Raw genomic sequence first — 23,794 nt, forward strand, 5'->3', positions numbered from 1 at the left:
ATTATGGCCTGAACCCTCATAGGAGGCCTGTGTCCCAGCAGTGGGAACATATATGGGCTGATGATGATGATGATGACATAACATAAATATCCTATCTGTTAAGTTGGATCAAACTGCATTAGTAGAGTAGTTTAGGAGTCCATCGCGGACGAACAACGTGACAGGTAATTTATATATTTTAAGATTTATAACTGATTGGGTATCTACTGTATAAAGGTTTTCTTACTTTATTGTTTTGTTTTTTTTTAATAATTCCTAATTTAAAACTACCTTCAACTCATCAGCTTCAATGTACCCGCTGCCATCTGTGTCGTATTCCCGCCATATCTATAAATAGGAAAGTTAATTAGAGACCTGCATTTCAAAGGCTTTCGACCTTTGCCATTTAAATATAGTTAATTGAACTAGTTATAGTATAAATGAGTGAATGTATTTTGTTTATACCTATAGTGCTTATATATTATTGCCTTAACGTTTATTAATTTAAAGTGGGCAACGCATTTGCTGCGGCCCTACCTCTGCAAATGTTTTGCCTTAAGTTATAGCGTTAACAAAAATTCATAATAAAATACATATAAGTAGCTAAAATATAACATAACATTTTCAAAGTGATCTCCCCCCCTTTCGGTTACAGGTGCCTCTTAAGCACATGAAACCGAAAGAGTAGAATAAATTCGATTGCAGAGGTGGGATCACGGGTGGCCGAGAGGCTAGGCGTCTACGGAATTCCGCCTCGAGTTAATTTTTTTTTATTCTTTAAAAATGTCTCATGTCATGTCATTTGTAAAGCAGTTGATTGGTAGAAAACATAAAATTCAATGATTTTGCTTTATAATATTTAGAAGAAAAAACAATATTCTGTTTAAACGAGATGAAAACTATTTTTTATACAATACCTAGAAACGATATTATGTACGATTATGTGGTGTATTGTTCCTTTAGAGATTTTTCCATTACATCTGCATAATATCTGCTTATTTCGTCGCTATGATAAAATCAATATGCGAAGTTTGTTATTTCAAACATCCTAACAAAAGCTTCTATACGATAAAAGCTACACTTTATTCAAAAATGAATATTATAGGCCAATAAATTAATTCATAGAAAATTATCATGAACAAATAATATACCTTCATAAATTCCACGCTGGATTCTAGAGGATTATCAAACCTGAAGAGTAGGAGGAAGTTTTCTTCCATGGGCAGAAGTTGCGCCAACTGTAAAAACAAAGTTCCATGAGTTTATATTATTGTATTTGTGATGATTTTTTTTTTATCTAAAATTAAATGGGTTTTAAGAAGTTATGTTTTAAATAACGAAGATAGAATTTGTATTATTCAAATAAGAGCGATGTTTTTTTTGGAAATTCATTCCGGGTGTAGATAATACAATAGATAATATATAGTTCCTGGAAACGTGTGAAACAAGCGATACTTTCGAACAGAATATTATCAGCTCATCCAGGTTATCTTGCTATTAAATGAATTATACGTCGTTCGCCTTCGATTATAATAAAAAAAATCATAAAATGCTCCCATACTACGTTAGTGCTATAACGATACAGCCCTAAATAACAAAATGTACAAGTCGCAGAACATACCTCACGAATATCAATTTTCCCATCTTGATTGTCATCATACGCTTCCATGAAACATGCCTTCAGCTCCACTAGCATTGAATCAGATACAGCCTGAAACAATTTACCAAACATAAATGAATAATTATCGATACGCAATCAATCTGCTTCCATCATCGAAGATCATTAGTGCCATATTAACACAATGGAATATATTGTGATTGACAAGTGAGCGAAAATCGATACTTTTTAATATCTAGATTGCTTATTATATTATTGTACCTAGATATTATTTATTAATATTTTGTACAAAAGCTTTCTGCTGTTAAATATTAAGCTAAAAGAAAAATATCGCAGGTAGAAATTGAATGATATTGAATCCTGTTGCCTATTTCAATTGAAGTATTAACACAGATAACATAATATTATACGTAATAATAATGGTTTTTAAATCTATAAATCAATATCAGGTTAAAATTTTATTTGACTCATGGTCGAACAAATTGATGTTTTGTAGTTAAAGCATTCTAAGAGTACCTTTCGTTGTAGCAGTATTATGTTATCTGTGGTTGAAGCATGCATGCACGTAAATATTAAGTCTGCAATCTTAGAGATCTTAAACATTTTCCTATTACCTCATTAGAAAAGTCACCAGCGAAATTAAACGTACATTTGTAGAGGATTTTCGACACTTAAAGATGGAGGTCAAGAGAGGCGCGCGGAATAATTGTGAAATTTAATTAAATCATTCTAGACTCAACTCTGCTTGACATAACCATGATAACTTGTTTATATTTCAGTTTTATTATTGTTCGACGAAATGTTTTCACAACTGTCCTTACAATAACGGCAGTAGGTATTGTTATTCTTGTATAAAACTTTTGAACATAAAATGTCAGAGATAATACTATTAGCTTGTTATTCAATATATACAATATATTTCATTGGTCCATTACTTTTGTCTTGATGATATGATAGATATCTTTCTTATAACTTTTAGTTTGACTTTGAAGAATTGCTTTTAAGCTTGTAGGTACTTATTTCGATTGTCGTGTATCAAATTATATGTTTTGTAAAAAAGTAATATGTAAAACCTGTATAAGAGAATTCGAAATACGCTTAATCACGTTCGAATTTATTGTTCTTATTGTATGTGTTTTAAAAAAATTTTGGATAACCTAAAAAAAGAAAATAAATAAATAAAAGCCTTAATGTCGATTCGATGATCGTCTTCCCGTAAAGTAAGATATAAAATCGATTCATAAAATACATATTGCCGTGTTGCCGCTACAATTGTACATTTCTAACATACTTTTTTATACTGAAAACTTTTATATTTCGCGAATTGTTCTAGAAACAGAATATAAAACTTCGCAATTCGATCTCGGAAAACTTACAATTGCTGCGCTGTGAGAACAATAGCCGACTTCCACTTTCGGTAAATGGGAAATAAAGATTTTCTGATTCGTCGGAGGATTGAATATTAAATGGGGAATAACAAGTAATTTCTCTTTTGTTCGCATTGTATAGAGAGCTAATCAGAGAGCTTAATGCTTATTGTGTCATAGAAATGTATACGAGCACAATACTCAAGTCAAAGCTTGAATGTGGTTGTTAAAATGGAATTTTATGGGCAACAGATAGAAATGGCGGATGCTGGTAGACTTTAGGTACCTATAAATATATTTTTATTATATTGATAGCTATATATTGATACTATATACAGGGTGTCCCGCCGAAGGTGTACCATGCTCAAGGGTAATTATAGATTTGCAAACGCTTATTTGATGTTTAAGTTTTTTTTCGTAGTAATAGCTTCTCCTTAGCCATTTATTTGACCTTGCGTACCTAAAGACAAGAGAAGTTGTACTAATATACACAGTTTTGTATTTTGTAGAAATCTAGTATCAGTAGCGATTTACATTCTATGTATGTGTCATTACAGTCTATTTTGCGATGAAACCGGCATCTAGTTTCATCTTATTTTTATTGTCAAATGACTTTTTTTATTTATTATTAAGCGCGACAAAATATTGATTTAATAATCAATGACGCAGGTGTAGATTAAAGATCAACAAAGCAAGCTTCTAAAAAATTGTAATAAACTTCAGAATTGAACGTTACAAAATGTTGTATAATGTCCTCTTTCCACATAATATCTGAATCGTCAATTGAAACAACCCGATACGGCAATTTCGTGAGCTCGCATCCCCAAGTGTTGCTTATAATACACTTTCTAAATTGCTTTAATCTGAAAAATACCGTGTGCAAATTGCCTTAAGATTAAATGGCAGTTTTTAGGTACAAAGACAACTAATAGAACGTCGTATTATCATACACGTATACCTATATATAGGTATATGTAGGTATCAGTAATAACTCGATTTAATTTGAGATAAAATAAATTTGAAGATCTTAAATAAAAACCTACCCGGGCGAAGCCGGGACGAGTAGGTGGTACGTTTAAATTTACAATACAATTACAAAATGTTATGCAAATCATATTGTGTACAAAAAGTAGGGGACGAGCGAAATTTCAATAAACTTCGTACTTTTTTCTAAATCCCCATATTTAAAGAAGTATAAATTGCAATTGTGTTTTCTTTAATAACTTCCACATTGCGAAAGGGACCAGAACTAAGCCCAAGTTAAATGTATCGCTTAGATACCACTGTTATAGCACGAAATAAGTTGCGGTCAATTAGGGTTGTCGCATTTCTGTACAATTTTGAATAAAATAAACATACATTAAAACTATCTTTCTGAAAGAATGTCAGTGATTATGAAATCTATGTGGAATGACGTGAATACACGTGATATTTGTGTTTGTTTGTTTTAAATGAGTGCGTGTAAGATTTAGTTGTAAGTAACGCTTTTATATTGTATTGTATATTACAGTGAATGTATAGAACAGCCAACTCTTTAATACATTTTCGACACAACATGATATTAGTCTATAGCAGTCGATGTGAAATAATTAAAATTACTGATTTCACATGCCTTGAAAAATACAAAAATTGAAACGGACTAAGAGCGTAGTAGATGCTTGGAGGAATGTATAATGTAATAAATAAAATTGAGAACAAATTTTCATATTTCAGCAATATTGGCAACCCTAATTCCAACTAGATTTATCCGGCTTAAAACAAGTTACATCTCGCCCTAGTCAGTTGCAACTAGTTGTCCAATAAATATCCTAGACCAATGTTGGAGCACGCCTTTGTACACGGATACAAAAAATAACTAATTCGTGTTGCAGATTTATTTTCAAAATTTTTTGATCGGGCAATCGACTGATGGTGCGCCTGTTGGCAAGCGATCACCAGAGGTCGAAGCATTTGAAAAGGCTTTTAAGGGGTAAGGATAAGGAAAGGGTTGACGACGGGAAGAGGGCGAGCGGATCGATTATTATTAGGTGGTACTGTTAGTTATTGTTATTAGGTGTGTCATATCATTGCGCTTGTTAGTTGGAGTGATAAGAGATAGGACTATTTTGTCAAAATATTAAAGAATAGGCTTGCTTTCACCATTTAAATTAATAAAGAGTAAAAAAACGGTTCTTTTTTGTAAAATGAAGCAAACGAAAGAAAGAAAGTTTGTAAACAAATAAATTAAAATAAGAAAAATAATCACTATTTTTATTGTACAGTGAAAAATGTGCCAATCCTGTAAAAAAAGTACACTTCTTTCTGGAAAAAAGTATATATGTCCACTCATCACTGCTACCCGAAGCCTATATATATATTGTTTGATATATCACGTGCTACTTCCGTGTAATACCGCTCCAATAAAACTGTCCAGCAGTAACTGTCAGATTTGGCATTTCTCCAACATAGCAGTCACGAACACCAGGGGGCTTTAATCTTGTAAAAGTTTAGGATTTATTTTAAAGCTGTAACTTTAAATTGTTGAAAGGGCTTTGAATTTACGTTCGTTTAGAAACTCGCTTGGAGTTTGCGATAGTGATGTTTTTGTTTGTGGATTGCTCTAGTGCTAACTATAAATAATGTTTTTTTTTTTATACTGAGCGAGTTTTTCTGCATTGCTGTGTAGGTTCAGTACAGTAGATAAAATACGTAAACCCTCAGAAATAAGATAGATAAAGACTTTTAAACGGATTTTAAAAGCGATTTATTCATTATATTATTAACCCAATGTTTCGAAAACTTTACAGCGAGCGTGGTCACGGGGAGACGAGACACATCGGGTTAATAATATAATGAATAAATCACCTTCAAAATCCGATAAAAGTCTTTAATTTCTAAAAGATGGATACAAATTTTTTATTAGTTAGTTACTTAGATAGAAGTCTTAAGCAATAGTTGTAATACAAAATTCAGTCAAAACAGTATATTCATATTGAGGTGAAAAAAAATTAAATATTGGTGGAGCGTCACATGTAGAACACATAGAATAATAGTGTTTGGCTATAGCCAACTAAACTTTTCTACAAGTAGATACGTTTTTTCTCTTCATAAGAATTTTTCTTGTGCCTTAAAAAAACGTTTAAAAATAAGCCGAATTGATCAAGACCTTTTTCGAACGCTTAGCCTCACATTTGGCGGTCTTTTTTATTTCCACAGAATTACACCAAAGAATGCGAATTTTTTCCAAAAAACAAAACACGAAATTGTCTTATGTCTTCTCTGTCAAAACTTCAAAGCGTCGCTTATGCTTATACAGCAGCTATTGTCGGAACGTGTCGCCAAATAACTTTGAACAAAACGCCGTCTAACAATTTCGATGGTGGAAGTACTTTCCCGTTCGCGTTAAAAGTTTTGAAAGCTTTATATTTTATTCAAGGTTCCAATTGTGTAATTTAGCGGGTAAATAATAAAGTAGATTGTCGAACAATGTCGTTAGTGAATTGAGAAGATTCAGGTTTCTGTCGTAAAAGTATTTCAACACATGATGTACATAGATAAAGATGTTATAAGAATATTTTTATACTAAGAATAATTTCTTGATGATTGCCAATTTACTAGATTACTCGACAAACGCTGTTCTGCCTTCTTATTATTTAGGAGTAAAAAATAGTTGTTGACCGTTTCTTAGCCGTAAAGTTCATGAGAATCGATGCAGCCGTTTCAGAGGAGTAAGGAAACGAACATTGTAAGACGAGAATTTTTTATTAGAAGATAAGAAGAACCACGAATATATTATAACACAAACACTCTGAAAATCTTGTTTTAAAAGCAATAATTTCATTATAAAGACAATTTTCTATCGTGAGTGTACATTTTATATTCTGCATGAATTTCATAAAGGAAATATCGAATGCACAATTCAAATATGGAATTTGAAAAAAGGAAGCAGCTGTCATGTCTGTATTCAAGTCATGTGTTATGTAATTTCTAAGCCAATAAGGGCCGTGGTTTGGCATGCCGCCAAGTCGTCCACAGATAAGAGTAACAATTTGAGGTGAAATAATAATAAGGCTTTATTCGGGCGAACTGCGAGTTATCATAAATAGGGGTAAAATCATGTATATTATTAAATATAATAGATTTATTTGATATAGTAGGATTGCTTCTTTGATTAAATAGAACACCGTATTTATAAATTAACTTTCTTCATAACCAAGAGACTTATTAATTATTGTAGTTATAACATGTAATATATTCTTTTTCATATCAACATAAATATTCATATATGTCATCTATATATATAAAAGAAAGTGGTGTTAGTTACACTATTTATAACTCAAGAACGCATTAACCGTAGCTTAGAACCAGGAGACGGACATAGGAAAGTTTTTATCCCGGAAATCTCACGGGAACGGGAACATACGAGGAATACCCCGGGCCTATCTTTCCTGCGACTACGCGGGTGAAACCGCGGGCGGAAAGCTAGTTTGAAATAAGTAAAAGGGGTGGTGCTGTTAATGATAAGTTAGATCACGTTTGTAAAGTGAACAGTGTTAATTTTAACGCACGCTCGTTCATATTTCAGTAAATTTGCATAGCAAAGCAATCTGTAACTTTGCTCTTACCCGCGTATGTATTTTAACGAAAACTTTTAAGTAACTTGCTCAACGTTAGTACAAAACTTGGTAATTGATGTTCTATCTTAAGTTGAAAAAATATAGCAATAAAATAAAGTCATTATAAATTGTTGTAATCGTTTTTCAAATAAAAAATACAACCGCAGTAGATATATGCGGTTATATTTCTACAAAAACTTTAAACAAAATAATTTCTGAATTAAAATGTGCATTGCGTGTTGCAATTAGAAATATTAGTAGCACCGGAATCGTTCTCGCTAAGAAAGTAGTTTGTAAACACAAGTACCAACTGATAGCGGCATTACAAAAACAAGTTATAACTAAGGTATTTGTTGTTTCTGATTTCTTTTATGTTCAAGCAGACAACCGAGCTGGTGTTTCGCCTGATGGTAAGCGATCACCACCGCACATGAGCTATTACAGAGGTAGGGCCTCAACAAATGCGTTATCGACTCTAGGAGGTAAGGTATAAGGAAAGAATTGACGATGGGAATAAAGAAATGATTTGGGAAAGGTGAGGAGAAGGATACAGCTCTGCAGCTTTCCCAAACGAAACACAATTCACATTGAACCATTTCACGCCGATTCTTAGTGGCTTTACCATTGCGAACTGGCCCAATTCGTGGCGAAGCGTGGCGACTCCCATATTAGATAACCGGTAAAGTCATAAAAGTGGAATTTACGTTAAATAAATCACTTAGGGTTTCTACAATAATATATGACTCTCAAACAAACTAAAGATAAGTACGTGTGTATAGAAATTGTACCCATATCATAACGTTTTCATTGAGTATGCATCCATAATTGTTTGTATAGCTCAATGAAGTCACGGTTTCATGAACAATGTACCCTTAAGGCGGTGTTTACAAGATATTTATCTATCTATTAAATACAATATTTTGATCTTTGATTTTTAGGTAGCCTGAAAGAGGTTTTTTTAGCAATAACGCGTTAAGAGATACCCAACATGCATCTGCCCGATGTTTGGGAGAAGTAAGTTCTAATAATAATTATACATAAATGCGATTAGCATTAAGTTTAAGTAACGATAGTGAAAAATAATGCGTTAAACTGCAAGCAAATTTTACGGATCATTAATCGTCAACAGATTATAATTTAGCGATTCAGATTATAATCGATGCTTACAATTTCACAGCGACAAATGAATGAGTGCATATGTGAATACATATATCCTACTATCTTACTAACATTATAAATGCGAGTTTGTAAGGATGTGTGTGTTTTTGTTGCTCTTTCACGCAAAAACTACTGAACCGATTGTAATGAAATTTGGTACGTAGATAGCTGGACAACTGGAATAACATATAGGCAACTTTTTATCCCAATATTCCTACGGGATACGGACTTACGGGCGCAGCTAGTACTTAATATTCCTTGGTCACTGCATAACGCGTAAACCGATTTCGCTAGTTTTTGTTGTTTATTATAAAACTGTGTTTATTATGAAAATATATGTTTCGGACCAGCTAGTAAATGAAAAAGAAATCCATTTATGACCTTTCCCAGCAATCAGTATTGTCACCGTATGTGTGTGTATAATAAATAATACAAGGTGCTTTTACATCATTAATAAATGTGAATAATGTTATCAACATTTAACGTTAAATTACATGGAATAATTAGCATTTAATATTGATATGCGCGAAGTTCATGAGGCTCACGTGAAGGACTATTACTTGTATATAGTTTAATTGTGTTTGATCTATTGTTTTGTCTTGAAGGTATGTGTTATTTTGTTTTTTGAAGACGTTGTAAACTGCCATTTTGTAAGTGTTTTACTGATAGAAGATATAGGCGTAGAGTGTTCTAGAAATTCAACTCATAATAAGGTTTATTTTCACGGTATAGTTTTGATTATTTTGTACTTTATTAGCGCTTGAAGTAGGTCGATTTGTTTCGATATTAGTTTTAGTATTATTCTGACCAATTAATCATTTGGGATGTTGCTATCTAAATTATTAATATATAGTCTATATTAATAGCAAAAGAAAAGAAAGTAAAAGAATAGACAAACAAACTAAAACCTTTTTTTGCTATAAACAAATTTGTGTTGTGTGAATAAAAAAGACAACCAAATTATCAGATAAATTCTAATCAAATACTTGTTAAAAATTGGGTAGACAGCAATACAAAGTACATAATTCTCCATTCTTGTTTGTGATTCAAATTGAATATTGATTTAAATCAACAAAGAGCTATAGAAAACGTTGGCTGCGAAATTCACGAGAAAAATCAAGCTACCTATATCTTAAACAACTAAGTCTTTGGTGTTTTTCCTGAAAATATACATATATATATAAGAGGAATCTTTAGATGACTTTATTTTATACAATATAGACAGATCTTTAGATGAATCACAATAGATAAGTGAAGATAATGTGATAGGTATGTTTATGTTATCACGCTTATAAGTATCTAATGTCACATATTGTTTATCGAATCGACAGTGCTAGAGAAAACTGTGAAAAACATAGTGAGTGTTTATTTTAATTATCATTATTTGTGGATTCAGTAGGTCTAAGAAGGTCAGTGTATTGAACTAGGTTTTAGTTATCATTTATCGACATAATTCGGAAATATAACTAAAACAGGAGATTATACAATAGATATAAAAAATATCAATATAAGATGCATATATGCGTTGTGATAACGTATTTAAAGAAATATTATAAATATGAATTCAATTATTTACGCGTACTAAAATTATAAATTTAGTTCGCTCTCTCTCTCTCTCTCTCTCTCTTTACATTTTATATTACTGCTATACAATTAATATAAACAAAGAAATATTTAATAAGGTGATAACTAAACTAATATATATGAATCTTTTTTGTCATCAAAAGGACTTGAAAAATGCATTTTAACATACATTCTTTGTTCTTTCAGATGAAGTCCCTTATATTATTTTTGGGTTTGTTGTTGGTAACCCTTAGCAATGGCGCAGTTGTGAAATCTCAAGCAAAAAACAACCTGACGGTGGGATACATAGCGTCCTATGACAGACTTCTGTATAGGTATATTATAAAATATTTTTACGCATTTCTTCCTATAAAACAAAAGTCTAAATAGTCTCTGAGATGTTTTCAAACAAACAATTAAATAGATTCTTCTACTTTATAAAATATAGTAGTGTTAAAAGCTTATAATAGAGTTAATAATAATGAAAAAAATTTCGTGATTTTAGTGATCAGCCCTTATACAACACAAAAATAAAAGTTGACAACCCTAATTGTAACTGTTAACATTCATTCGAACAGAGATTTCTCACTTTGCTAGGACTAATGCACTCGACCGTTCATTCCAATTTAAATAGGTTTTTGTGATGTCATCGATTGCATTTATTACGAGTGAAAGGTTTTACAGCCAACGTATATATATTTTATTGAATTAGTTTTGGTTCGCTTTGAATTATATACATTTTAACCATTTCTCGCAGTTAAATGTGAGAAAATGTCTGATTATTGCCATGTCATAATATCAGTATCTCATTGTTGTGCTTTTTTTATTACCAGTAAATATATGTAATATAAGTTCGTTAAGAGTCAACAGTTTTTTACGTAAATTTTGTATTAAAATTTATAGGTATAGGAAAGGTAGGTACCATTGGAAAGAAAATTTTTTTTTTATTATATGACTCAAAAACTGCTCGAGGGATTTAATTAATTATTTCGTTATTATTAATTTACCGCTTAAATTCTAGCAAGCTTATTTTATGTAGTGAAAAATAGACTTGAACATTTTTAAATAAAGAACAAAACGTAGACAGCTTTTATTTTTTTGCTCTTTTCAAAAAGGTTTAACGTTCATTTGCCGTTAATTAAATAATTTATTCATAAACAAGCATCTGTTAGAGTGGATTCAATTGTGTTGGGAATAGACTGTGAATATTTTCAAGAGTATTTTCTGAGAGTGCGGTTAGTCCCTTGTGGGATAGAACCTTGTGCTGTTGTAAATTAATTTTCTGTAACAATTTAAATTTTGAATGTAGATACACATTTAATGAGCATTGAAATGTTGTTCGAAATAAAGGAGATTTAAGCAAGTTTAGTAACTTTTTTATAATGCTTAAAATATTAAAATAGTATAAGTAACAATATAATTTTTATAAGCAGCTCATTATTAGTGGATTGTGCAATAAATCCGCAGTTAATCCAATCCTATCCTAAATCTGTGAAAGATTTTATGGATGAATGTTTGTTAGGTATTCATTGTAGTACAAATATAACAAAAAGGCTATGCGCGCGAGTTAAGCTATAGACTGTAGCTATTCATGTATTTATCTTTTTAACATATAAACTTAAATGGAAGTTCAATAACGCATTCAACATCGTCCGCATCACATTTTAGACAATATCTTCAAAAACTGCCAGTACCGAACGCGATCCAGTACCAGGACTTCATGTTCCGCGGCACCTACGGGACCCGGATATCCGCCGTGACCGCGCACGAGATTGGATACACGCAGTACGCGTCCGCGTGGATCGTTGCGGGCGGCGTCGGTTATAACTACGTGACCGTGCGGTTGCAGACGGCGAGAGGCGGCGGTTTTAACTTCGTTATCGACGTATGGGGATATTGATGTGAATAAAGTTGTATTTATTGTAAAAGTACTGTTTGTTTTCTATTCAAATGTTGAGATGAAATACATTCACTCATAACTCATTACCTTCTTAATTGCTAAACAGTGGTTCATATGTGACCAAGTCATTAATCCTACTAATATTATAAATGCGAAAGTTTGTAAGGATGTGTGTGTGTTGGTTGCTGTTTCGCGCAAAAACTACTGAACCGATTGCAATTAAATTTGGTACGTAGACAGCTGGACAAGTGGAATAACACATAGGCAACTTTTTATCTCGATATTCCCACGGGATACGGACTTACGCGGGTGAAACCGCGGGGCGCAGCTAGTTATAGATATTACGCTATCAAACAAACATTAATATGTTAATAAAAAGAACCGGATATCCACTGTGTCCGGGTATACGCAATATTATGTGCCCGCGTTATTATGTTGCAGCTCAAAAACTCAGTTTTTAATATTTTATTTATTTTTTTTATAAATAATCGAACGTGCTTACATATATTTTTACATGAACTTTGGTGTTCCCCTTTTAACTTGATAATAACTGAACGTCAATATGTTTTTAAAATTAATTGCTAAAATATTAACAAACAAGATGCTCTTAGAATTTCGCCGTAGTTATTATGTGGCGATACTTGCCAAGTCCACAGACTTAATGAAGGACTCCAATTAGAGTGCACTTCATCGAATATTCGAGAATAGTTGAACTTCGTTCTTAATTTGTGTTTATGCTTCGGTTGTTTGTCTATGAATAATGAATTGTTTATAGAGTAAAGCTGTCATGGTGATCGTTTTAGAAAGATATTGGTTTGTTTGTTATTATTTTAGAGTTGCAAAAGCTGTGTTCGGACTAGGTACCTGTAGTAAATTAAGAGTATTAAGAGTTTGTTTGAAAGTGCTAATATAAGAAACTGCTACCACAATTTACGTAATTGCACCGTTTGTGTGCTATATAAAATATGCATCGTACCATGGGCGAAGCCGAGCGTAACTCTAGTACGCGAAAAGTATAATTTATTATTCAAGCAATGAAATTGTGCATGAATTGGTGACATTGGGTAGACTTTCTTATAATTTTTTTTAATCTAAAATACGTTTATGTGATTCAAATAAGAATAGGTACGTGAATGTGTCAATTTCGTATCAATTCAATTTTTCGTTAAAAATATGGTTCTCTTGGACTTCTTTTTTGAATTTTCTTTTTCTTCTTTTCTCGAAAAATTCTTTTCAATAACGCATTATATTACTTGCCTGACTGTTACAACAAAATTAAAGACAATCGTTTCACATTATCGGTAATTTTAAATTAATATCTATGACGTCACAAAATAGCGCAGAATAGATCTTATTATTAGTTGAATCGAATAGTAAAATTAGGTGTGAAACTTATCTATATATTTAGTTTGTTCTTTGTTTTTATATATTTTTGTGTCTTATTATAACAGTAGTGTTTCTCTCTCCTTTTTTTATCTATAGCCCGATTGGTTAGAAAAACCCAGATATTAGGAAGATTTTAACCATTTGGAAATTTATGATTTTTAGTGATTCTCACTAAAAACGGAAAGCGATTTGAAAAAGGATACAAGAAGGAGTAAACTAAGAAAAACAATTTAATGTTTTCCTTTAGACATAAGGTAGTTCCATTCATTACAAAATTATCATTATTATTCAGCCATTAGGAAAGCTAAATAAATAAGGATACCGGACCTCCTTCGGATTACTTTATCAAATAATTGAATCGTGACAACAATAGTCAGCCTAACGTCCCTTATAATAAAAACAAATTGAACCTAAAAATGGACACTTCTGTAACATTTCCAGGCTCAATAAAACCTGTTTTTTTCTTTTTCCCAAAGGCCACAGGCTAAAAAAGTTGTTTATCCAACTATACGAAACCTAAATCGCAGTAATTGCGAGGTTAGCACATTCGGAATAAAAAGTTGTTCAATTGACATGTATATTGGCTTGGCGCCAAAACAAACGAGTGCCAAATGTGAAACAAAAAGATCAGTCACAGACCACAACTGTATAGAAAAAGTTGTCTATGGGTTTGTTTGTTTTTTTTTCAGGTTGGATACATTAACCTTGTAAGTTTCAATAAATAATTTTTTGAAGGACTAATCGTAAAATGTGTTGTATTTTAATAATTTGGTAACTGACGGCCTACTATTTTTTATATCGTAGTAACTTAGAGTTAACAAATAATTTTAAGATTCTAAAGAGAAAACAAGGTCCAATGAAAATATTAAATTAAACAATAAATTAATAAGTATGAGCAGTCTCCGCGTGACCACGCTCTCTGTAAAGAGCTCGTAACGTCGGGTTAATAATATAATGAATAAATCGCGTTTAAAACCCGTTAAAAAGTCTTCAATTTATAAAAGTATAAGCAAATTAACTTCGAGACTTACACAAGGCTTAATTTTAAATCGCATAATTTGTCAAAAGCTTTTTTTCCTGAACTTGCTTCGATGATTTTGGATGTATATTCATATAATAATGTAATATATCTTATATCTTTTATTGTGGGAGTTGAGCACGCTTCGGCACGAATTGGGCCAGCTCGCACCGGGGAAGTACCACACCCCCACAGAAAACCGGCGTGAAATAGTGGCATGCCACTGTGTTTCGTACGGTGAGTGGGGGAGCCGGAGGCCCGTTTCCTTTTCCTCACCCGTCCTAGTCCATTCCTTCTTTCCAGTCGTTAATCCTTTTCCAGTCGTTAATCCTTTCCTTTTCCCTTACCCCATAAAAGCGAGCAGCGCATTCACAGAGGTACTACCTTTGCGAATGTTTATGGGCGGTGGTGATCGCTTACCATCAGGCGAACCACCAGCTCAGCTGCTCGCTATGACATAAAAAAAAAATCTAATACTATTAGGAAAGTAATAGTCAAGCATCTCTAACGAGTCAAATCTCATCATGTGATATTTTTAACTTAAATTAATTTAAAATTGCAAGTAATTCAATGCTTAAATTTCATATAAATAAAAAGCACGATTCGAGAAAACCCGATTCGAAACACGACCCTAGAATACACAATGAATTTTCAAAACTATTTACTTTTAATAATTTACCCGCGTAAATAATACCCTCGTATAAAACCACCTCTGCTTTTGAATCAGCAAAAATACAATATTCTATTTAGATTTGCGTTTCGATTTTCAGCCTTATATTGCTGAACGGAATCTATCTTCAGTGTATATGAAAACGGGAGGATGTCGCTCTGATTTGATGGTCAAAATCAGCAATAATTTGACTGACGTTTTATTATTATTTTTTTTTTGTGATAGTGAAGCGCTTGACTACCATCTCGCCTGCTGGTAAGCGTAGATGTAGTCTAAGATGGAGCGCGCTTCCCTAGGAGGTACCTTTTCACTCTACTTTTGAAGATCCTAATAATATAAAATAATAATATAATAAGTTTAAAGGTCAAGACGATATTAAAGATAGACCTTATACGACTATTCTTAAAACCTAAAAGGTCACATTCAACCTTTTGAACACCTAAGAGTAGCAACCTGCAAAAGCACTTAAAATCCAATTTAGATTTATCAGGTACATATTCTAGTCACAGTTATTGTAACGACGTGGATGACATTTTTATTGACAATAATATATGCATAGATAATATAATGCTTCACTCTTTAGTCTAATAAAACCCTTTTTACCCTTAAAAGTAGGCTCATGTATTTACATATTTGAATTCTTGAAACATATTTTACTTAGTACTGTCACAGATTATGCGCATTATGATTGAATATGTTTTATAACTACAGATATTATGATCATGCGTTGTAACGTAAGTCAAGTCGGGTTCTTTCTACTTTTTGACAACAAATACGTTCTGGAACATTCTAGAAATACCGTTACGTATTAAAGCTAAAAATTGTGTCTCAGTGACTCGATATTACAGTTTGTGCAATTTATTTGGAAATAAACGGTCGACCAGGCAGGATTTTATTAAAATCTTGTGATAAACGGCGTAATAAAATCCGCGTGAATACTGTGTGGGACTGGAAACTCTTACATGAGAGTTGTGTACGAGTTCATAGAGGCAATATTCTTAGTAAATGCTATTCTATTGCGAGGAATGTTATGTTATTTTACACTATCTGCGCCTCGCGATTTCAACCGCGTAAGTCTGTATCCCGTAGGAATATCGGAATAAAAAGTTGCCTGTGTGTTATTACAGTTGTTCAGCTAACTAGGTACCAAATCAAATTGCAATCGGTTGAGTAGCTTTTGCGTGAAAGACTAACTAACATCCACTTACAATCTTTCGCGTAGTAGTAGTATAGTAAGATTAAGGTGAGGAATAAGGTAACAACACTGGATAAGACATAATATATTCTTATGTTTTTTTAAGGTATTTTATGGTAGGAAAACCCAGTGATTGTAATTCGGAAAATGAATTGAAGTGAAAAATCAGTTTAATTTCATTGCATGCCTTATTTTTAATTACGTAGTGGTTTTAAACGGCATGGCTAGATTATTTTGTGAGAGAAGATTCACTATAGAATTTAGAAGATTGGTAGTTATTAATAGGGAATTAGTAGAATTATATACCCATACAGCGACAAATTTGTGATATTTCAAATCTATTATAAACAATTATTTAAAGTTTTTGGTTTGAACACACTAATCTCATGAACGCATGACCGATTTTCAAAATTCTTTCATCGTTGGATGTGTATGTGGTGCTTGAGTATTATAGGCTTAATATAAACCTCGGGTGAAGCCGAGGCGGACCGCTAGTATAGTCTATTTGAATAATCACTTAATTGAATTGACAACTATTAAATTAAGAAAATTGTATAAGATAATAAAACATAAAAGATAACAGTCATAATCAATGTTAATTATGTGTAAAAGGAAAATAAAATGTATAGTATTTTAAATATAACGTTATTATAAAAAATATAACATTAATAGCAAACCCGGCGAACTCCGTTTCGCCACCAGATGGCTGCGCGTGAAAAATGATTTTCCCGCTTTTCTGTTGAATTTTTTCCTGAATTTTCTTTGCTATAAACCTCACGGAGCCCGAGACCTTTCCAACGAATGCAAAACCGTGGAAATCGGTTCGTGCGTTCTGGAGTTATAGCGTCAGGAAGGAAAACCCGACTTATCTTTATATAGTAGATTAAATAACATTTTTATTTCTCATAAATTGGATAACACGATAGGCATAATATTTAAAGATATACCGAATCAATTAACTTAATGTCTAATATTCAACCGAAATTAATTTACGATACCATTTTAATGGACACTGCGCCTATCATTTCAGACTGCACACTCGAACAATGAAAACCATATCAATAACGGTATTGCTGTTCTTGTTGGCTTTATGTCTAGTTAACGGTCATAAATACTTTGGTGACATGTTCAAATACAACAAGAGACTCTATCATGAGCAGAAGAAAGAAGGTAAAGAATTGAGAAAGTTATTAAAGCATGCGGCGAAAGCAGGGCTGATTAGTCCCGAGGGAATGTACCCGTATCCTATATTTAGTCGTGATATGTGTGCTTCAGGTTTTGCGAGAGTCGAGGGGAGGTGTATACCTATCGATTACTAGTCGTGTACCCCGGTTCGGTTCGGTTTGAAGTCTATCGTTTTGTATTTTCCATATACTATGTTTATGTTAAAGGAATAAAAGATTTCAAAATTAACGTTGTGATTATTTGTCGTGTTTTTTATTGTGCTAATTTATTTGTAGATCACCGTTTCTGTAAGTGTTTAGCTTGGAATTATAGTGTTGAGTTTTTGGTTGTGAAATTTTCTTTAGGAATTTACATTTTATTTCTTAATGAATACTTGGTAGAAATGAATTGTTTCAATTACAAGATGCTAACATATTTTTACACTTCCCCTATTATCTCATAATTTTCATTTAAACGCATATTAAATGTTTTTATGTACAAATTAAACAAACACTAAAATTTATATGTCTAACTTAGAAATTATGCAAGTTAGTTAGTTTATTTTTTTAAATATAATATTTTTTTTTGTATTTTTATTGCCTTGAATGATGTATTTTTTACTAATTTTTTCTGTTTTTAAACCAGTGTACATATAAAATAAATGTAATATTTTTCGTCTTACACAAATTATACAAGTTACACCTACGAAACAGCAACACAAAATAAACATTAGCAACTTTTTTACACTACCACCAATTTATATTCGAAATGTTAAAATTATCATCGTTGACCTCTTCATGTGTATTATTATTATTATTGCTATATTCCTAAACTTTAATTGTATGTAAATATGTCGCTACTAGAAATGATGCCTGGAATATTCTTAAGGTACGCTGAAGCGATGGTAAGAACACCCTTCATTTCAGATATAAGTCATTGGCACTGTATCACTGTATAACTAGTCACATTTCACTATTTTTATTCTCTTTAGCCTCCATGTAACGAAGTATATACCTACTTTATAATACAACCTACGAATTTTGTATACGCTAAGGCTGTAATTATACTATGATAACAAAGAAATTGAGATAAACACTTGAAAATGAATGTTTCCGTTATTTCATGTAATTAATTAATAGAAGTCCCAATCAATGCATTTAAATATTGAATCAAAACCACATCCATTACATCCAAATCACTTGATTTTTAAAAGAAATATTCATTTCGACACAAACAGCGTCAATGTTAAAATGAAGTTAAAAATCAAGAAATTTTCCGTCGTAATAATTTTGACAGTTCTTTCTATAGTTTTGTCTCATTCTATTAATAATGTGGATACCACTATGGCGAGCGGAAAAGAGATGCAAGATAGCATAAATAAAGGAAGTGAAAGGAAGGAATGGTTAAGGAATTTTCCAGAATGGGCGTCCTTTGCAGCATTTGGGATAAATGGTTGTGCGACTGGTACAACGCGAATAAATGGAATGTGCGTTCATATTGTTTAAATTTGAGTGTTAATAAGTGACAATGCATTTGGCTGTATTATATGTCGGAGACAATATAGCATTGTGAAAATAAACAGGATTGTAATAAGGTTCGAATTTCAATGAGTTTCTTAATAATACGGGCTTAATTGAATATGTACGTATTACATGATAAGTTTTAATTTAAAATATGTTCTAGGAAACAAAATTTTATTCAACAAAAGTTACTTTGTTTTATTTTATAGTACCAATATATATACTATCATATTTAATGCACTAACTTAAATTTGTTTAAGTAGTTTGTATTTCATTGTTTCTTTTTTTTAATTATTGTAAGTTTGTTTTTATTTATTTTTTCTCAATTTTCCAAACCTGCTTGTCTGCGTTGCTTTCGTTATAAATTTTTTGTCCTTTGCCCAAAGGTTGCCTGGTAGAAAGGGCTTTTGCCATAAGACCGCCATTTGTGTACTAGTTATAAGATGCTGTTTTTCATTTTATCTTTGTTTTATTATATTCTATGAAGTATGCATTAAGGTAAATAAATAAATAAATTTAATCGTATTTTTTAGCCTTTATTTGTTTATCGAGTTTTTTGTTTCTAAAACTGAATGTATGTAAGTTATATAATATAAATAATTACAAAGACATTTAATGTACGTTAATGAAAAATTAATGTAGAAGTGTGACGGATTAATTGTGAACAATATAAGCGACATGTCATTAACCCACCGAACCACAAACCGTCATGAAATGGTTATTTAATGGCTATTCAAATATTCAAATATAATTATGTGATAAATTTTTTACACATTCTTTTGTCTTTCATTGTAAAATTATATTATTTAGACATTAATATTGTTATTATATAGGGGAATCAAAAATTTTCCAGTTGTTTTGGAATATAGTCGTCGTAAAGCGTGTAAACTTTATTAAAATTTGCAATCATTAGGCTAAAAATTGTAAAAAAGTTATTAATTGTCAAATAAACTACACTAATATATGAAACATAGAAACTGCACTAGACCCTACCTTCAAATATATAAAGGGAATAAACATATTCTGAAAAAACATCGCAAATATACTTACATCAGGGCTGATATCCGTAAAATTCGCGCTAGATACGAATTCCTTCAGGAAACCGTCCAGCTCCGTGCCTTCTATGTAACCGTTACCTGGAACGAAATATTTTTTTAATTAAAAAAGTTAGGTGTGGCAACCCTAGCCATAAAACATGACATGCAATAGCTGTTCGTATAATCGAGAGTGGTTAAAATAATTGTTGATGGTACCAAAATTTTATCCCCTAATTTATCCTTTTGTAGATAGAATTTAACAATTTTTTTTGCTTAGTGATCCACCACATCTACTTCTCAAACTTAAGTCCGATCGGTCCAGTTGTTTGGTCAGTGAGTTAATAGACCCACCGTCGGACACCTTTGTTTTATAATATAGGGCATTGAGCCAGTTTTGCATGAAGAAAATTCAGTTGTGAATACCAGTTAATCATTGAATTTTTATAATTATTTCCCTTCCCCATAATGTTTATCTTCACCGTTTCGAGCAGTAGTGATGTGAATGATGTGCAGAAAAATAGAAAAGGCAATTAATTTCCTAACGAGGTCTCGAACCCCCTACATTTCGCTTTAAGTCAAGTATCCTAACAAAAACCAGAACTGCATATAGACATATAATTTCCATACTAGTTACGTCGCGACTGCCAAGTGCCAGTACTTCGCACGTCAATTAACCCTCACCTAATGGAGTTACAATAGTATTTCACGATCAAGTACAATGCCACTCGGCATCACACGTATTGTATAATATCATAATCAACTTATACGTCAATATAAGCCGCTAAGTGGATTGATCCAAGTCTCTTTTATCTGGATATCTTGATTTTAATGCCAATGTCAATAATCATTTATTTTTAAACAGGGTTAGACGTGAGTGAGTGTTTCATTCTACTAATGTGGGAGTCGCACGCTTCGGTACGAATTGGGGAAGCTGGTTCCTCTATGCAATATACGTTTAGATTGTAAAATATTTCATCCGACGTTCGTAAAATCGAAGGAGGTTCTTCATTCGAAATTGTTGCTATCCGGTTTTTTTTTTTGGAAAAAATATTAATTCGTGATAGATTAAACACCAATAAATTACGTCAATCCTTATAATTTTAAGAAGTATTCCATTTGCTTCTATTAATACAATAATTGTATCTACAACATCAAACTTTCTTAATTTTAATTTGAATTAAGTAAAGAGTTTGTATATAATAGAATCTGTATGCTGCATTCTGTATTATGCTATATTCTGTGGTTTAAAAAAACATTCAGTTTTTAAATCGTAATCACAAAGAACACGAAAGGGCGCCGTAATCAATAACTATTTAAGAATTTTATACCACCTTGAACATGAACCCACAAACACCTTAATATTTAATCCTACCCGTAATATATTTTTTAATTCCTCGTATCACGCAATTATTAAAACCTTTTGTTCGACGGCTATGCGATAGCATTGGCCTTCTGGTTTTATACATGAAAAGTGTAGAAGTCAAGATCAGTGTTATTTTGATTAATTTCATAAAATGTATTGTTTATTTTTTTTTCTATGAAGGCGGCAAAGGAGGTGGTGAGTCGCCTGATGGTAAGCGCTACCACCGCCCATGAACATTTGGAGAGGCGTAAGGTCATTTGCAGATCTTACGCCTCTACAAATGGATTGCCGACTTTAAAGTGGGAAAGGATTAAGAAAGCATTGACAAGAGGAATAAAGGAAAGGGGCCTCGGCTTCCCCACTCACCGAACGAAACACAATAGCATGCTATTATTTCACGCCGATTTTCTGTGGGCGTGTGGTACTTCTCCGGTACGAGCTGGCTCAATTCGTGCTGAAGCGTGCTCGAATCCCACATACACCTACACCGCAGCTTGTAACATTTCTCTATACATGAACTGATGAACTATTGCTAAACACTGTTAGAATTTTTCAAATCCATCCTAAGATTCAAATAAAGTTCCTAAGATTTCGCGTTCAAACAAACAGGCAAATAAACGAACTCTTTATATTTCTATTATTATAAGTATTGTTTATGCTTTATCGATAAGTTATAGTTGGTTTGTTAATGTTAAAAAAAAATCTTGTATATAATTGTTGAATGTAAAAATTACCATCCTTATAATATTTTTTAGTGCAATATACTCGTAATACCTACTCAATTACGAAACGGGGTAAGACCTTAATACTTCTCAATGTAAGAAATGAATTAAAATTGTAAAATCAATCAATTATAAAGCATTTCAATGCTATAAAACTAAAAATTAAATCAATCAATTAATCAAATAATTGATTTACCAATTGTGAGTATTATATATACCTATAATACTCACAATAATATAAATACGAAGAGTTTGCTTATTTGTTTGTTTGTTTGTTTGGATGCGCTAATCACAGGAATACATGGTCCGATTAGAGAGATTCATATACCATAAAAGAATGAAACCACAAAAGGTTCATAAATAACATAATATCGCTGCCCACAAGTCAAATTTCAGGGTCAGATATCCGAAGAAAAAGCGGTGAATGACGATGCGTGTCAAATCTCTAGCACATCATTTATCTCCATTTTTTATTTCAAAGTAATAAGACGGTTTGATAACGTAGCCTTAAATCAACCTATAACAAGATGAAGAAAGTCTGTCTTTTACGCTTTCTCAGCTAAATGGCAGAGCCAGGGTAGAATTTTTTTATTATATAATAGACTATAGAGTATTATGTGATTAGATTGACAATTTATAAAGAGGTTCTCAATCCGACTGCATTTGTTTTTATGTCATAGCTGGCAACTCCCCCCCTCCCCACCCCCCTCGCCATACGAAAATTCTCAAAATCCTTCTTCAACTAACAACCTTAAAATATTCATTAACAATTTTCTTAACCCATCGTATAGTAAGATTGTCAAAGCAAACTGACTGGTACCATAAAATGAAAGAAACTTATGAAAGAAGCCTTCATAGCGTCGTAACTAGAAAACCGTGTCTTTCTGTATATATGCATGTTTTATGAACATACACAATGTAACTTCTTGCTTGGAGCAAATAGGAACAAAATGTGTTAGACCGAGAGCCAGTGGCTAAGGTTCCGAATACTTATAATGTAACAAAGCGAAGGTGAATGAATGAATGAATAATGCTTTATTGTACACACCAATAGGAAATATTTCAAAAGTACAGACTAAAAATACAAGTTGTAAAACACAATAGGCGACCGAGATAGAGATGGCGGCGAGATAGGCGGCGATAGAGATGGCTCTGTAGCCATAACTACAGAGCCATCTCTTCCAGGTAACCAAAACAGAGAAACAATACAGAGAAAGCTCATAGGTGGGTGGTGTATACTATAGATATAAATTTCATTTATATGGATATTTATATAGGATAGCAAATACATAGATGTAATAAGATACAATATTAATAAGAATAAAAATATGTAAAAAAACAATAGAGAAGGTGTGTGGCTGTTAAATATAAACTGTTTTAAAATAACATTTAGTCAGAGTGAAAGACAAAGTTAGCTAGGTCGTCAAGCGCCATTATTTTTTACATTTTTAGACATAGCAGTCAAGTTATAATATTAGTATATTATAAGTTATAATATCTTATGTGTGAGTGATGCAATCTTATTAATTTCGGTTCTGC

The 23,794-nt window shown here is 32.1% G+C and overlaps 2 protein-coding genes across 4 annotated transcripts in view; one reads left to right on the forward strand and one right to left on the reverse strand.

Annotated features, from left to right (window-relative positions):
- LOC119837126 (calbindin-32) overlaps positions 1–23,794 on the reverse strand; it is a 68,598-nt gene that overhangs the window by 10,791 nt on the left and 34,013 nt on the right. For both annotated transcript variants that reach the window (XM_038362633.1, XM_038362632.1), the window contains exons 3-6: positions 20,184–20,269; positions 1,601–1,690; positions 1,131–1,217; positions 271–327 (exon numbers count right to left, since the gene is read on the reverse strand). In XM_038362633.1, the coding sequence (XP_038218561.1) occupies positions 271–327; positions 1,131–1,217; positions 1,601–1,690; positions 20,184–20,269 (320 nt within the window). The remainder of the gene's footprint in view (positions 1–270; positions 328–1,130; positions 1,218–1,600; positions 1,691–20,183; positions 20,270–23,794) is intronic.
- On the forward strand, positions 9,971–12,211 carry LOC119837127. Of its 2 annotated transcripts, none has more exons than XM_038362635.1 (3): positions 9,971–10,074; positions 10,488–10,615; positions 11,949–12,211. In XM_038362635.1, the coding sequence occupies exons 2-3, from the start codon at positions 10,488–10,490 to the stop codon at positions 12,178–12,180; spliced, it is 360 nt and encodes a 119-aa protein (XP_038218563.1). In that variant the 5' UTR covers positions 9,971–10,074; the 3' UTR covers positions 12,181–12,211. The 2 variants fall into 2 exon arrangements, with proteins under 2 accessions (XP_038218563.1, XP_038218562.1); XM_038362634.1 differs by having other exon boundaries at positions 10,004–10,126.

Source organism: Zerene cesonia, chromosome 26, assembly GCF_012273895.1.
Source record: "Zerene cesonia ecotype Mississippi chromosome 26, Zerene_cesonia_1.1, whole genome shotgun sequence".
Lineage (NCBI taxonomy): Eukaryota > Metazoa > Arthropoda > Insecta > Lepidoptera > Pieridae > Zerene > Zerene cesonia.

What these genes read in the sequence shown, in the direction of transcription:
- LOC119837127 (XM_038362635.1), top strand. Translation starts at nt 10,488, where the DNA reads ATGAAGTCCCTTATATTATTTTTGGGTTTGTTGTTGGTAACCCTTAGC. An exon ending in TATGACAGACTTCTGTATAG is followed by an intron (nt 10,616 to 11,948) that starts GTATATTATAAA and finishes ATCACATTTTAG; the next exon opens with ACAATATCTTCAAAAACTGC.